The following is a 16,674-nucleotide window of genomic DNA, read 5'->3' on the forward strand; positions in this document are numbered from 1 at the left end:
AAACTGATATCTACGCGGACGAAGTCGCGGGCATCAGCTAGTATCTAATAATAGTACCTATCTAATGCAAAAGTGTATTTCTGTTACCTTTTAAGACCTGTAAAGTTAAAATTTAGCAGTTACAGTATTCTTACCACTTACAGCTACGCATAGGCATATTAAAAAAAATCATGTTAGCTGCTGAGCTTAAAAAGAATTGATTTACCCCCTCGAGTAATACCTACATAAGGTACCTACAACTCGTTGAATAGGTATTTTAAAATAATTATAAGATTTTTGAAAATTCAAAGTTTTCAGTAATTAGCGTGAGTACGGAACCCTACCTATTTATGCGTGTTCCGACTCGCACTTCACAAGTTTTTAACTTCTCAAAGTATTAAAACTTCGAATCGAAATACACATACATGAGTCGCAAATACCAAATTAAATGGAACTTTATCAAAGTTTGTTTGCACCCTGTAGGCTTTTCAGAAGTCATTTATACATTGCCTCTTCCACACAACACTTAGAGCCTTTATACACGCCTATATTTTCACACGCGGTCGACGCACGATTCAACAGCGTTTCAGAGGATTTCTCTCTCACACACAGCGTATTCCTAATTTCTGAGGATTGGCAGACTACACACACCTTTGAGAACATTACGATTAACTCTCTGGTATACAGACTTCCTCACCATGTCTTCCATCAAAGTAAAAAAAAAGTGATATTTAATTATAAAACATGTTAATTAATTACATAAAACATAACTCCGAAAAGTTAGCCCATCCGAGGAATGAAGGAGGTTATGGACTTACTAGGACACTTAGCGACTTGGCTCAATGTTACTTAAACAGCACATTCCAAAAACATATTTATTTCAAGTACAATTGCAGTGTCTCTTACGCTACGTCTGGCTCTCAACCACCGGTTCCGAAAGCTGAAAGAGTCGCAAATGAAGACCACCACCATCGACTTAATTTGTACTGCACAACAATTTATAAGTTCCTATATTATAATATAACAAGTGAACTTATTGTGGTTTTAGTACGTAGTACTATTATATATTCTGTGGTACTGCGAGTGTGTAAAATTAAAAAAGCTGTAATGGCTCGATCATATTATAGCTCATTTTACTTGCGTCCGACGCACTGACCGTGAAAGTTTCTCCGTGTGCAAAGACTCTTACTTGAAGCAAATTTTAAATTAACCACGAGACGCCCTGAAGATTCCCACCCTCACGTAATTGACATTCCGCAAAGGCACAAACGCGTTCAAAGCTCTTCGCTTCCCCTCTAAGTTCCTTGTGTCTAATACGCGCCGTTAAGATTTGGAAAACCGTTCAGACATTCATCTTCGTTGCCACCCACCTATATTTTATCAATTTGATGAAACTCATAATAAACGACACTCTTAACACAAGTTATCTTAGTACGAGTGTCTAAGCACTCCTTTGGCAGGATCACGTATTGTTAACTAGCATAATATTGGGAATTATTTTTTAAGGAGTAAAATTATAAAAGTCATTTTTGTAAACAATTAAATAAATGGAAATTGAAAATTGAATTGAAGTTTAAACCTTCCTGGTTCGGTGGTTAGTAGCATCTGAGGCGCAAGCACAATGGCAGAGTCGAGGCACAGCTTCTTTCTAGATAACCCTATCAATGATACATATCTCACACCCGGCTTTACTCACGTGTTTAGTCGACGTTAGCCCGACTAGTTTCGAACCCATCCGGGGTCCTTTTTCAAAGGGAATCAGTTCGCGCACGCATCGCGGTTGAAACAGCGCGCCGCGCGCGCCGCAGCCCGCACAGCCCGTTGTGAGGGTGTGAGATATGTTTAATGGAAATCACTCACGATAGTTTAAACGCTAAAATAACGCTTTACGCTTCATGTAAGTACTGTACGTTCTAGCGTTCCCACTTTCTTTGGCCACATAATATCTAGACGCGAGAATATCTCCATTGAATGTCTAGCAGTTCAAGGAAGAGTAGAAGGATCCAGAGCACGCGGTAGATCACCCATGAGATGGACAGAAAAATTAGTGAGAGCTGCGTGCACTCATGCACAAGGGAGGCAACTATCATTTCTCTGTCACTCTGTCAAGAGCGTAGCGACAGAGAAGAAAAATAAAAAAAGCTTCATTTACTTTAGTATAACGGCGGCGCCGCGGGATTCGATTCCCGGTATGATTCAGATCTATTCTAATGGGAGGCTTTGGCCCTAACTAGTTACCATCCCCAAACGATTTAGCGTTCCGGTACGATGCCGTTATACCACTTTAACTCACTTCCATCTTAGGCTGCACCGTCACTTACCTAGACCACCTTTTCCGATCGCAGTCAAACTTTACTTACTTTATTTACTTGGTAGAATAGGAAAGTTAACCGGTGTAAAGCCTATCGAATCAGCTAGTTCAGTATGCTTAGTACGAGATTTTATGTCTCACCAACGTTGATAGTATTCGAGTGTCAAAATACTTCAGCGTTATAGTAAACTGGACCTTAACATGCCTTATTTTAAAGGTCAAGTATACACATGAGCGCTCCAAGCGGAAACGTTGCGAAATTAAAATCGGTGGTATTGAATTTTTTACTTCAATTCTTACCATCCATTTTACTTTGACGTTATTGTGTTTCGACTCTCAAAATATCAACGTTGGCGAGACGTAAAATCTTATACTAAGCGTACTGTACCTACCACTCGGTAGGTAGGTACCTGTTAAATAATGTAACGTCTTACTAAATTAAATTAAATACAATATCACCACAACAAGTAACAACTACTTACCAAATCTCAGTTTCGTTGAATCTGTATCTACGTTTCCACGTGATAACAATGTCCGTAGATTAGAGAAAGCAGCTCTCCCGATATTAATTAAATCTCGCCCTAATGAAAGAAAAACATTTTCTGCTTCGCAAAGTAATTGTTTGGTGATTTTTCTGAGATTAGGTCTTTTATTTTAATTCGTATAGCTTTTTGGATCTTCATAAGTATCATTCGATATATTTATTATTTTTTGGATTTTAATAAATCTAAGCATAGCAATAGAATTTTTATGATATGGTTTAATGGGCTATATACATAGATTGGTTTAAATCATCATCATCATGATCAACCTATCACCGACTCACTACAGAGCACGGCCTCACAGAGTGGGAAGGGTATTTTGGCCATAGTCTACCACGCTGGCCATAGTAGACTTCACACACATTTTGAGAACATTATGGAGAACTCTCAGGCATGCAGGTTTCCTCACGATGTTTTCCTTCACCGTTAAAGCAAGTGATATTTAATTAATTAAAACGCAGATAACTCGGTGCGTGCCCGGGATCGAACCACCGACCTCCGATTAGAAGGCGGACGTCCTAACCATGACTAGGTACCTAGGACCTACCTATTATCTGCCGTAGAGAAATTAGAACTTTATTTAGACATCATTAGAGACTTGCTACAACAGCTTACTCACGAATTTGCCTATAGGTGTAAATTAAAACTTATTTCTAACTAAAAGTAAAATTTTAATTAGAAATGAAAATAGAATTTAAATAAAAATAAATATGAGAATAATATTATGGTAAGTAAATTATACAATACCACATTGGCGGCATGATGAAATATCAACCTGGCCGTATGGAAATTATACTGAATACATACATTAATTTTAAGCGTTCATCGTTTACAAACGTAACGTTGGATGACAATGGATCATATTTACTATGAAAAGTATGTTCAATCAGTATGAAATTAAATACATCATACTGACTCAATTGAATATGAAGTACTTATTGAGTACTAAGTGCGTGTTCAAGTTTTCACACGTTCCGGTTGCCCGTTATCGGTGCCGGATACTAGGTGGCATTGTTTATGGAATTGTTTGATACCTTTTGCACGTCGCGGCCTGTCAATACACTTGACTACACCAAGTGTCCGGCGCCGACTTCCCAAAAATGGGAACGTTTAATAAGGTATTCTGTCTTTGAGCAATGCAAGAATAGACATATTCCTTAGAAAGAATTAGTTTTCTATACGAAACTGGACTTTGTCCACAACCGACCTTGGTTCTTTGACTAACGCTTCTATCAAATGATCGGTGGTGGTGAATCCACCAGATCTTCACCCATGATCAATGACTTAGACAACTTCACGTAGGTATTGTCCGTAGCAAGCTATTAAACGAAAGATTCACGAAACTAACATGTGCGTTGCGTAATGCAGTTCCAGCGTTTTATTTTTGCAGATAAAACTGTCACTTTGTCCTTCATCTGTACTAGGCCTAAGTCAAGGGGAAAATACTGACGGAAGTCATGACTTAAGGATGTCAAGGACGTCGCGCCAAGTTGTACTACGACCTAGTTCTTCTATCGGCTATACCATCTACGGCCGTATGCAGTAAAAATTATTAAGGCAAAGATTACACGCTCCGGATTCACTCCGGTTAAGTAGTCCCATTAAATTGCCACTTGTTGTGCGTGTTAAGAACCTACTCTCCTACCTCCTATCCCTTTTTGACATAATTTCGTGTCACACAAAATAATTAGCGGCAGGAAAGGTTATACCTACGTAAAACTTTAGAATTGAGATAATCGGCAACTTCTTGTGGTGGTACAAATAAAGTGTAGGTATAATAATAATAACTTCGGTTTTGTAAAACATTGAAACTGACCAGTCAGCTACATAATTTTACATAAGTATTATGTGGTAGAGACGACGATCTACGAAACCAAAGCTGCCGAATATCTCTTTCTAAAGATGAATGTGTACTTAATCTCTCTTACCGGGTAGGTACCTACTGTACAACTTCCTGTATACATATAATCCTATCCTAAAACTATCAACAGGCAAACCAACTATAGTCCACGATAGATTGAAATGGCATTTGGGGTATGAGGCGGGGGTGTGCGGAGCGTTCGCTCCCCGATTGCCATCTTGTTATGTCGCCGTAGGGGTCCAAAGGCGCTGGATTGTCGACCTCGCACTGGAAAGCACAGCGTCCTAAAAGATCCTTTAATGAGGTGAACAGACAAATAAAAACGAGTGGTGAGAGCCGCATTTTCTGGATTCAAGTAGCGCAAACGGTGGCGTAGGCACTACGCCACCGTTTTCTGGGGTACGATCTGACAGACTATATAACATGTTGGCTCCTTCTATATCAAAACAGAGTTGGTAAGCCTGTTAATAGCATAATGCCGTCATAGAAGTAGTTGATAGGCAAGTAGGTCACCTTTACGCAGTAAGCAATTCGACGTGGGGTGAAATAACGAGATTAACCTGGTTTTAAAATAGAGCAAAAAGCTTTGGCAAATAAAAACAGATTTTGTAAATAGATTTAGAGTATTTAATTTCTTCTAAGAAAAACAAGCTAATTAAGTTTTTTATAAAGCTTTACATAATTAACGTCACATTTAAAGTATGCTTCGTCTAAAATCTTATGAGGAGTTTAACTACTTCGAACGCACCCCTTTAAAAGTTTTTTTTCCTATTTGTTTGTATTAGGTATATTTTTTAAATCCGGCGGGAACTTTTGGATTTTCTGGAATGAAAATTACCTAGTCTATGTCACACCTTTCAGATCTTTAACTATATTGATTGAAGAATAAACCCGTACCAAAATATGTAGTTTCAAAGTTAGATATACGGTGCGGGTATGGTACGGACGGCATTTTCAAAATTTTTGCTGACTTTTGAGAGTTCGTAACATTTTCAGCGTTCATACATTGACTTTGACCGGCAGTTGATGAAGACATTCAACTAATGAGTATCTACTGACGCCTAAACATTACATTTAGGGCCTGAGAGCGTGTAGAAAATTTTGATGAGTTGCTTGTGAGTCTTTTGACACCTTATAATATTTGGTTGGAATTTTTATGCTTTGCCTCATTTTGATACAAACTAAAATGAGCAAAACAAAAATGTCAGATAGACACGGAGGTGATTCTATAAAGCTCTAGTTTCCCGAGTCCAATTTACCTTGATTCGAAGCTTTGTGATCATATTCTATGCATGTATTGTCTAGGTATCCATATAGGGGAAAGCAGGTAGGATTCGTACACTTTTTACTCTAGGTCATGTAAAAACAAAACTAATAAATATTTCAAAATAATTTCAACGCTGCTGGATTACCTAGTTATCTGGCTTTAATTATAGTGTAGTTCAGTGTTGATGCAAAGTAAGATGACAAAGCTATGATGAATTTCCCAAAAAATGGAAATCGTACGAAAGCACCCCACACGCGAGGTAGCTTCGTACATCGAGTAGGGTACATTCGTACATAGTGGGGAGCCTTCGTACACAGGGATTAAAAAGGCTATTTTATATGAAATTAAACATTTATTGATATCAAAATTAACACAGAATCAACCTTAAACATAGTAATAATTAATAAAATGGTGTTTACAAACAATTTGTTACAATTTAAGTCATTCATTAATCAACATTCTAATTTACCGTTATAGTAACTCGCGTTTCATCTCTTTAGCCTTCTGTTTTCTCTCTTGTTCTTCTTTTTTGCTCTTTCCTTTTCTATCAGTCTATTTTTTTCGGGATTATATGTTATATCCTTAATTTTTCTAATACTTTTCCTTTCTTTGTGTCTTTTTAGGTGCATTCTCATTCACTTTAGGCTAAGGTAAAAGGTTGCATAATTTCTAGCGTCATCATCCCACAGTTGATGTAGATGGTGATGGAGGTGGCAATCTTGATGATAGATCTTGTTGAGTAAGAGTTATTTCTTTGGGAGTTGAATTGGGATAGCGTCGTTTATTTTTGACATCTACGTCAAAAATAAACGATTTCTTAGTAATTATTATTAAACAGAAAATCTTCCAAATTTCGTGAAATCCACGTCCATTGTAAGTTTTAACCATTCTAAACTGATTCTAAAGTTGTCGATTTAAATATAAAGAGTACGTCAAATGTTTATGACGTCATATCTATGTATATCTTTTATACAAGCTGGCATAAGTACTAAGCCAGCGTTTTGACGTTTGATAAGAAGTTGCTAATTTGACTTATAGCGCAGCTCACGACAGGCATGAAACTTCGAAGAAAGAAAACATCGAGGTTTCACCCACACTGGCAGGCGTGAAATGTCGCCTATATTTGACGCTCGGTAGGCTATGAAACTACTAGGTTTGATTTAACGACACTCCCTAGCCTAATATTTAGCAGATGTCGATTTCAGGATCAAACCGAGAGTTTCTTCACTCTAGTTCTACTCTGCTAGTCTAGGCACCACCACTATTTGTTGCATGTTATCATCTGGGAGTGGTTTAGAATTGGAATCCCATAACCCAGTTAGTGCAAAAACGATCTGAACTCACGCGGGGTGCATTCGTAAAGTACGAATCCACCCCACTCCGAACTGCACGAAGGTACCCCAACCAAAAAAATCAAACAATAAATTTAAAATAAAAATAACGATGAGGGTTATCCCAAAATAAATGTTTACACATGAATCTAAGGCACTTATCCAAAGACTATTATATGTTACTTTAACAATTTGAGCCAAGCTTGTTACGAATTAATGTCGTCAAAGATGAGTCGAAAAATTATTTTCGCGGTGTGAAAACACGTTTTAAATTATTCTAAAAAAACTGACTGTTGTACAGCCACTGCACTTAGCTGTGAGCCTATGAATATGAGCGGGCCTCACATATACAAAAACACAAACGCGTCACCATGTAGCATAGTGTAGATATGACTGTTGTACGAATGCTCCCTCTGTACGAATCCTACCTGCTTTCCCCTATGTATATCCTATATCAACTTGTACATGATACACGTATTAATCTTCGCTATTGTCTCGTGATATCCATTAATAGAACCGCTATACTGGTATGGATGGCCGATTTCAATTGAACCTAAATTCTATTAGAGCTGCCTCTATAATGAAGCCTAGTTTATGGTAGTGAGTGAGCGAGGAGTCCGTTTCAGTGCATACGTGTTCTAGTTTGCAGGAACGTTAGTCGTCGACCGGGTTAAATTTGTACACTACTACGCCAGAGAATGTAGGTATTCTATTGTTATGAGTAACAAAGACAGTTTTATCGCCAAAATAATGTTATAGAAGCACTCCTTCATAAATAGTAAACATTTCCGAAGAGCGTGCGTAAATCGGTCTCAACCCTATTTCGAAGCCCAATAATGGGCCGTTCATACGAATTGTGGCCCCGAAGGTCCCAATTTAGGTACCTTTCCATACCAACACCAGTAAAGAGAGGGAACCCTATTTATCCTAAAGGATCGTGGTGTTTCAAGTAAAGGCTGTTAAACAACTCAAAATTTCTGATTTCTGAAACTATCTGATTCGCGCGAAATCTCTGCGCGAAAAATATTTACAGTTTTTTAATTTACAGGTGATCGTTTATTATGCCGCTGTCGATGAGAACTCTCTACCATTAGTTTGTCGCAGCAACAAGAGCTATTATAACACACTCGCTCAGAAACACTCTCTTGGCGGTCAAAACACTCGCGCAGTTTGCATAGGAATTAAAATAATATGTCTGTCCGGTGGCTGAATGGAAAGGTTTTCCTTGTAGCTACTATTGTCGTACCCACCTAGTAGTGCAGGTTTAACGCTTTCTTGGAGGGGAAAGGGGAATATTAGTCATTATGTAACCAACATTCTTTAAAAAAACTCTTTAATGAAAATACTTGCTTTTTAATTTTTCACTCACTAAAAAACATTTTTCTTTATTTATAATATTAGGTTACATTTTATTAAACAAAAGAAACTGGTAGATAAATTATCTACTGCTTCCTTTTCCTTTTATTTTCCGGCAAAACAACTATTCTCCTCTTCCCTGCAAACAAAAATAAATAAGGGACAGAACATGAACTTTACATTATTAAAGACTTTAAATTTTAGTGCACGCTACAAACTTAAACAGTAGGCTCGCGACTGTGCGCTAAAATCACGGGTTTTACCATCTAAAAATTAAATTTAAAACTGTCAAACTGCGTCTGTCCTTTTCATATTACATTAGTAAGAAGAGGATGCGAATACTCTAAAATTAGGTTGTGCTCAGAATCATTACCAATATATAGCTAGCTTTTACGCCAAACGGTTGCCATTATTATTAACCCAAGTATGTGTACTTGGTTACAAATACCTACTCTTCCGGGTTTGAATATTTTAGTATGGACTATGGAGCCTGGCCTACCTACATGTCCGCCATTTTCTTTTCTTTTTAATAGCGGCCACGCAAAAAGCCTTCATTAATCAACAAACAAGTAGGTATTGTATGAGACAAAATCTTCCAAAATCTAACGTTGTCAAGATATAATACTATAAACTATCAAAGTTATTGGTGGCTACACTGTTGTACTGATAACTCCAGCAGTAAAGCTTTGATAGCTTATATTATATCTCGGAAACGTGATGCTTGGTAACTTGTTAATATTGATCATGATCATACAGGTTTCATTGGTGCAAGTCATTTGTGGAAATGGGTATAACCTTTTATAACAACCTGCCAACCCACACTTGCCAGCCTAAACCGTTCTCATTCTGAGAGGAGACCCGTTTAGTAGAAGGCCAGGCGATGGATTGAGATGATGATGACCAATCCAGTAAAATAAATAGGGATCTACTCAAATAGGGACCTACTCACATAAGCTCAGGGTCCTGTTTACTCTGCAGCATGAGTGACAAGGCAGCTTTAGACGTCCGTTTGTTTAATCTTTCGTCGAGCTGCACCAAGTTGTCCAACATACGCTCTAGAATATACGAAAATTAATTCATACTTTTTTATTCCATTACAATTTAGCCCGTGACTGCGTTCTTACCTGGTGGTAAGTGGTGATGCAGTCTAACATGGCAGCGGGCTAACTTGGAAGGGGTGTGGCGGTTTTTATTACACCCATACTTTATTGGTTTCTACACGGCATCGTATCTGAACGCTAAATCGCTTAGTGGCATGGCTTTTCCGGTAGGGTGGTAACTAGACACGGCCGAAGCCTCCCGCCAGTCCAAACCAGAAATTTGTAAATTATAAAATTCCAAACGCCTGCCTGGAATCGAACCCGGGACCTTCCACTTACAAGACCACAGCGCTTACCACTGCGCCAGGGAGGTCGTCAAAAAAATTCTTGGGATGATAATGCAGTGGGCCCCCAAACCCTTCCACATAAGGCTCAACTAAGACAACGAGAATTCGACAATAGGTTTTACATTACATATAACAGATGATAGTGAAAATAGCCAGCACTAAGCGACGGCTTCAAGACATAGAGGAAACGAAAATGCAGACCTCCAAAATTGGTCACCCATCCAGTTACTAACTTGGGTTAACTTTGCTTAAACAGCGTGAGCGTTGATGTGCGCTGCCATATGGTGTCTGTAAAGTTTTGAACATTTTAACTCAACGACTGAACCGATTTTGATGGCCACAGAATCTGGTTCCATCACGTAGATTGTAGACGGACTGACTACATTTTATTCCAAACAAATACACATCTTTATCCCACGGAAAGAAAATCCACGCGGATGAAGTCGCGGGTATCAGCTAACTAGTACGTACATTTAAGTTGGAAAACAAGGTAGAGTGAGAGAAAATAAGATAAACTGAAAACTCACTTTTAACTGCATTAGCGGCTCGTTTTCTATACTCTGGCAACCAAATTGGCATGTTCAAATATTCAAATCCTTGTAGCGGTGCGTAACCATCTGAAACATAATAAAAATATATATGGCACAAGACGAATCTTCACAGACAGATAAAATCTGTGGGTAGGTACCTACTTCAGGTACCTACCTGCCTACATTCAAATTCCAGTTCAAACATGTTGAAATCAGTTTTGTGAAGTCAAAACAATATTTTTTTACTATAGGTAGGTATAATTTTCGTCCTATGAGGGTTTCAAACGCATTTTGTACAAAGAAATTCACAACTTTTGTAGGTAGATATACAAAAGATATACAAATAGGTACTTATGTAAAAGTGAAAACTTTCTTACACAGTACACTTATTGTACTTATTGTTGAAGGCATTAGTGACCATGGGCTTAGAGCTGACTTGTTTAAAGATCATTTTACAGTAAAATCACCATTGGGGTTATCACGGTCAGAGGGGGGTCGGGAGACGTGTGGTCGGGAGATTGGTGTCCGATTTACAGCCAATGACGTTAACAAGGTTATTACTTCTATGTCGCGCGGCAAATCTCCCGGCCATGACGGCCTCAGCATAGAACACCTGAAACACGCTGGTCCCCAACTTCCCCGGGTGCTAGCGATATTTCATAATATGTGCATAGGACATTCGTACTTGCCTGTAGCACTGATGAAAACCGTGGTGGTACCAATCGTGAAAAATAAAACTGGGGACATCTGTGACAAGTCTAACTACAGGCCGATTTCCCTTGCTACAGTTGTTGCTAAAGTACTTGACGGTTTGCTTAATACACAATTGGATACGTTCATTAAGCTGCATGACAACCAGTTTGGTTTCAGACCTGGTTTATCTACAGAGTCAGCCATATTGTGTCTTAAGCAAACTGTCCGGTACTATACGGAAAAACGTACCCCCGTCTACGCAAGTTTTCTCGACCTATCCAAGGCATTTGACCTGGTGAATTACGACATCCTGTGGCAAAAACTGAAAGATACTGGAATGCCCGATGAAATTAACAGGATCTTCAAATTTTGGTATGAAAACCAGGTCAATGTCGTGCGATGGTCGGAAAGCTTTTCTAGGCCTTATAGATTGGAGTGTGGCGTGAGGCAGGGGGGCTTAACCTCGCCTAAGCTTTTCAACCTCTACGTCAATGCGCTGATAGAGGCACTTAGCAGTACGCGTGTCGGATGTCATATTGATGGAGCGTGTCTCAATAACATTAGTTATGCAGACGACATGGTGTTGCTGACTGCGTCTGTCTGTGGTATCACGAAACTGTTGGGCATTTGTGAGACCTATGCCCACAGTCACGGCTTGACCTACAATGTCAAGAAGAGTGAATGCATGGTCTTTCAGGCCAGGGAAAAACACTTCCTCCCACTGTACCACCTATAAAACTGTATAAGACTCCACTAAAGAGAGTGGAGCAGTTTAAATACCTGGGGCATATTATATCCTTTGACCTGAAAGACGATGCAGATATAGAGAGAGAACGCAGGGCGTTGTCTGTTAGGGCGAACATGATCGTCCGCAGGTTTGCTCGTTGTTCTGTAGCCGTCAAAATCACTCTTTTCAGAGCATATTGCACCTCCTTCTACACGAGCAGCATGTGGATCGATTACACGCAAAAGCAGTACAATGCCCTGCGTGTACAATATAATAATGCATTCAGGATGCTGATGGGGCTGCCCAGATTCTGCAGCGCGTCAGGGATGTTCGCCGAGGCGCATGTAGACTGTTTTTATACTACTATGCGAAAGCGGTGCACATCCCTGATGCGTAGAGTCCGGTCCAGCCCCAACGGCCTCCTGAAGGTATTTTCTGACAGAATCGACTGCCAGTACTTGAATCACTGTTGTATGATTCACGTGCTGGCAAATCGATCCTGTCCTAATTTAAATAGTTATAGATTTTTTTACTAACAAATAGGTTTAAGTTTCGTGTAATTACTAACACTAATATTAATAATTACTAACAATTAGGTTTAAGTTTCGTGTAATTACTAACACCAATATGATCCTTGTTGGTCGAAATAAAAACATTTTATTTAGTTTATTTTTATGTGAAAAGTGAAGCCAAATCTGTTCAACATTTTTTCATAAATTATCTACAAACTGCGTTAATATTTATAAAGTATTTAGGGAAGTGAAACAGACTATTTCTAAAGGAAGATAAATAAGAAAAGTAAGTAGATGAATCATACAAACCCCAGAGGTTTGTCACTACTGGATCTATTTTGGGAGCATCTCTACTTCTCGCACGCATATGATCTGGAAACAGAAATTAATCGTATACAAAAATATAGTCTTAACTCACGAATTAAAGCTGAAGATAAATCTTTCTAAGGCGCCATCTCCACAGACGAGAGCATCGCGGCGATAGTCTCACCGAGTGACAAAATACGATGCAAACTCTGGGCCAAATGTCCACAAGGCGATACTATCGCGGCGATAGTTTGTATCTAATTTTTTCACACGGCGTGACTATCACCGCGATTCTTTCGGCCGTGGAGATGGCGCCAAAATGTAATTAGGTATTCTATATCCACTTACAAATCGATCTTCAACAACCTATCAACGGCTAGCAATAGTTAACAACTAAAAAAATCCAAAGTTAAGTTTCATCTTGTAGTCCTAAAATTATCATTAGTGTCGGTAGTTCAGAGTTATACAACTCAATCTTTTCACTGGAGATTCTGAAGTGAAGGATCCCGGGGACCACCCGGCTGCAGGGGATAGCAACATCCTGGTGGCAAGCTATGGCAAGTACTATCCCGCGTAGAGGCCACGATTATAAGTACGGGTTTAATTTAATAAAACCATAGATGGAGAAAAAAAATTTTCACCGCGACACACCTTCCAAGTTATCCCACTTCATTTTTTAGGCCCGGTATCTCTACTTAAGCAGTGTGGAAAATTACCTATCACGTCATCCATCATTAATCTGATTGGTCTACTAACATGATAACACACCTCCGCCAATCTCTGATTAATGCCAGCTTCTAGATTATATCGTCACATCGATTATCGAGTCAACCGGGGATCCGAGAGCTGACAGCTACCTTGGTCAAAGAATTTGTTTGACCATCCAAAGGGGTATCGTGCCAGCATCTTGGGTACAATGCCTCGCTGCGATGATCTCGATGAGGTTTTAGATTTAATTTAATTTGTTTTAGTTTTAATTTAATGTTGTTTTTTTTTTACTTCTAGTTTACATATTTAAAAAAAATTGTATACCGTTGGCTTCCTATTTAATGAATAAAACTGTTTATCTTTAAAAACCGTGGAAATGCCATACCTTTATATAAATTGTAACTGTCTCTGTCATGCACATTTGAGCATCTCACTGCGATCACAAGCAGATGTAGCACAATTAATATAAATGACTCCCGCATATTAGATGTGTATGAAGAGAAATGATGCAGCTCGGTTACTCAGGAAACACTGACGTGTTAAATGCGGATCCGCTTTTATATTTGCAGAAAAAGGTCGGGGTTTGTTTTGATATTACCTAAGGGTTGGCAGAAAAAAGTAGGACATGTACAGAGTTCGATTTTGAATTAAATTCTTTTTTTTTTTAACTCGGACACAAAAAAGGGATGTTATTATAACAAGAAGGGGGTGCAGAGTGTAGACATGCAAGAATTTGATATTTTTATTAGTATTTATTCAGATACAAGTTAGCCCTTGACTGCAATCTCACCTGGTGGTAAGTGATGATGCAATCTAAGATGGATGCGGGTTAACCTGGAAGGGGTATGGCAGTTTTAATTAAACCCATACCCCTTTGGTTTCTACATGACATCGTACCGGAACGCCACTTAAATCACTTGGCGGCACGGCTTTGCCGGTAAGGTGATAACTAACTACGGCCGAAGCCATATATGTCCGTTATACCCATTGAAAGTTAAATAAAACAACATTTGATTACAAATTATATTATGTCCAATGCACCATATACCTAATATAACCAATGTAGATTGTAGGTACTTAATGCAATAATTACACTATTGTAACTGATGATACTAGGCTAGTAGTGACGGCAGCTTATACCTATCAATAGGTAGAGAGATTAGAAATACGTTTTAAACCCCTTTACGTAATCTAAAACTTTTTAATTACACAATCTCTTTCCCGTGAAAATTGAATTAGGCTCATACGACGGAGCACTAAATTCGTTAGCCTTTCATACGCCTCGTCGAGCAAACTAACCTACAGCCTCACATACAAAAATAATACGGATTATAATATTATCAACTTTACTAACACCTTAAACTTCATGAGACTTTTTGTCAATTAAGTAATAACAATGTTATGCCACTTGTACCTACCTATACGTTGGCCGAACGCGCTCGGTGAATAGGAAGGTATCTACACTCGACGAACGTATGGAGCGGCTACTTAGCGTATAATAATTGCTACATGCAGCGCGCGCTCAGTGGTTTAGCCATCTGGTGTGGAGTTTCATGCTCACATAAAAAGATTTTGGCGCAAATTACAGCGTTTACACCACACCACCTTATTATTATTATTATACACTTTATTCGTACCACCACAAAAAGGAAAATAACAATAAAAGAACAAAAAACATGGTGAGAAGTAGGACACAAGGCGGCCTTATCGCTTTATTAGCGATCTCTACCAGGCAACTTTAGGAATAGTAAAATAAGACTCCGAAACTCTCTCGGCACTCGCCGACGGTATTCAAGTTTTTTTTTAAAAAGAATATTAGCCATGTTAAATGACTAATTTTCATTATTCCCTTATATTATTAGATATTCCCCTTTCCTCTCCAACTAAGCGGCTTGTGCTAGGAGTAGGTACGACTATAGTGCAACGAGCGGGGTTTGAACCGTCGACCTTTCGGTTTTCAGTCCACTCCTTTACCTACCGGTTGAGCTATTGAGGCTCTAATTTAAAAAAAAAAAGATTAGTGTGTATTAAAAATTAAAATACACGCAAGTCTGAACTTTCGTCTTTAGATATTGAGGTATTTTAATTTTAGAAAAAATAAATAAAAAAGTCATGAAGCTACTAGTTACAAATTTACCTATTATATTATCTATTCCAAAGTACGTAACTTTGGCATATTGTCTGTGGCAGCTCAAGGCACACCCACACGGCGCTGCCGGCGACAGCACAGCGGGGACCCAACTTTACAACAGACAAACATTTTAATACTTCTTTAAAAATAACGTAGATAATTCTAAATATAGGAACTTAGTGGAATTTTACTATTCTGATTATTTTTATCCAAACCAAAGACACGAAAGATATTAAACCATCACCATAATCATCAAATAATAGACGTCCATTGCTGGACATAGGTCTCTTGTAGGACTGCCATGATACGCCACGGCGTATGCAAGATTCGCGGCGGTGCTCATGCACCGCCTGAATCCAGCGGCTTCCTGCGACTCGTCTGATGTCGTCCGTCCATCTAGTGGGGGATCTTCCAACGCTGCGCTTTCCGGTGCACGGTCACCATTCCAGCACCTTGAGACCCCACTCGTCACTGTCACTCATATCTAATTATGTATATGATATTTTGCCACTGACTTTTCAGTCTCAACGACGGAGACGACGATTTTCTACGACATAGATGAGTTAATGCTATCTATGCTCTACGAAACCACAGCTGATGATTATCTTTTATAAAAGCTCGATGAATAAGTATTTACTGCCGGATATTGTAACTAGTAGGTAGGTACATAAGTAGTTTGTAATAGTACCTGTAGGTACTTGTGTAGGTACTGAATAATAACCCTTGACACTACTTTACCTAGATATCCAATTGACTAATTCTGACTTTCAGGTACCTAGAAATTAGGTATAGTAATTAATAGACATCATCGAAACTCAAAGAATGTTTGATGTCCATTGCCATTTTGAAAAGTAGGTCTTCATTTCATTATTAAAATCCAAATTGGCTCTAAAATAAAGTAGTGCGAAATTATTGTCATCAAAAATACAACAAAATAAGTAAAAACACATTAAGCTACCCTAAGCCTTTCATTCCCAGTTCGGAGGTTTCAAAATTATTAGCACCGCAGGCTTTTAAAACTTGGCAAGGTCGC

General features: G+C 38.7%; 1 protein-coding gene across 2 annotated transcripts in view; it reads right to left on the reverse strand.

Annotated features, from left to right (window-relative positions):
* LOC117985822 (uncharacterized) overlaps nucleotides 1-14,107 on the reverse strand; it is a 53,132-nt gene extending 39,025 nt beyond the window's left edge. The window contains exons 1-5 of one of the 2 annotated variants that reach the window (XM_034972617.2): nucleotides 13,896-14,107; nucleotides 12,806-12,868; nucleotides 10,562-10,651; nucleotides 9,597-9,702; nucleotides 8,648-8,786 (exon numbers count right to left, since the gene is read on the reverse strand). In XM_034972617.2, coding sequence (XP_034828508.1) covers nucleotides 8,753-8,786; nucleotides 9,597-9,702; nucleotides 10,562-10,651; nucleotides 12,806-12,868; nucleotides 13,896-13,992 — 390 coding nt within the window. In that variant the 5' untranslated portion in view covers nucleotides 13,993-14,107 and the 3' untranslated portion in view covers nucleotides 8,648-8,752. Of the gene's footprint in view, nucleotides 1-8,647; nucleotides 8,787-9,596; nucleotides 9,703-10,561; nucleotides 10,652-12,805; nucleotides 12,869-13,895 lie in introns of those variants that run through there. The other variant, XM_069501157.1, reaches the window with a different exon arrangement.
* Nucleotides 14,108-16,674: the final 2,567 nt, after the last annotated feature.

The sequence above is a fragment of the Maniola hyperantus genome, chromosome 10 (assembly GCF_902806685.2).
Source record: "Maniola hyperantus chromosome 10, iAphHyp1.2, whole genome shotgun sequence".
NCBI classification, from domain to species: Eukaryota; Metazoa; Arthropoda; class Insecta; order Lepidoptera; family Nymphalidae; genus Maniola; species Maniola hyperantus.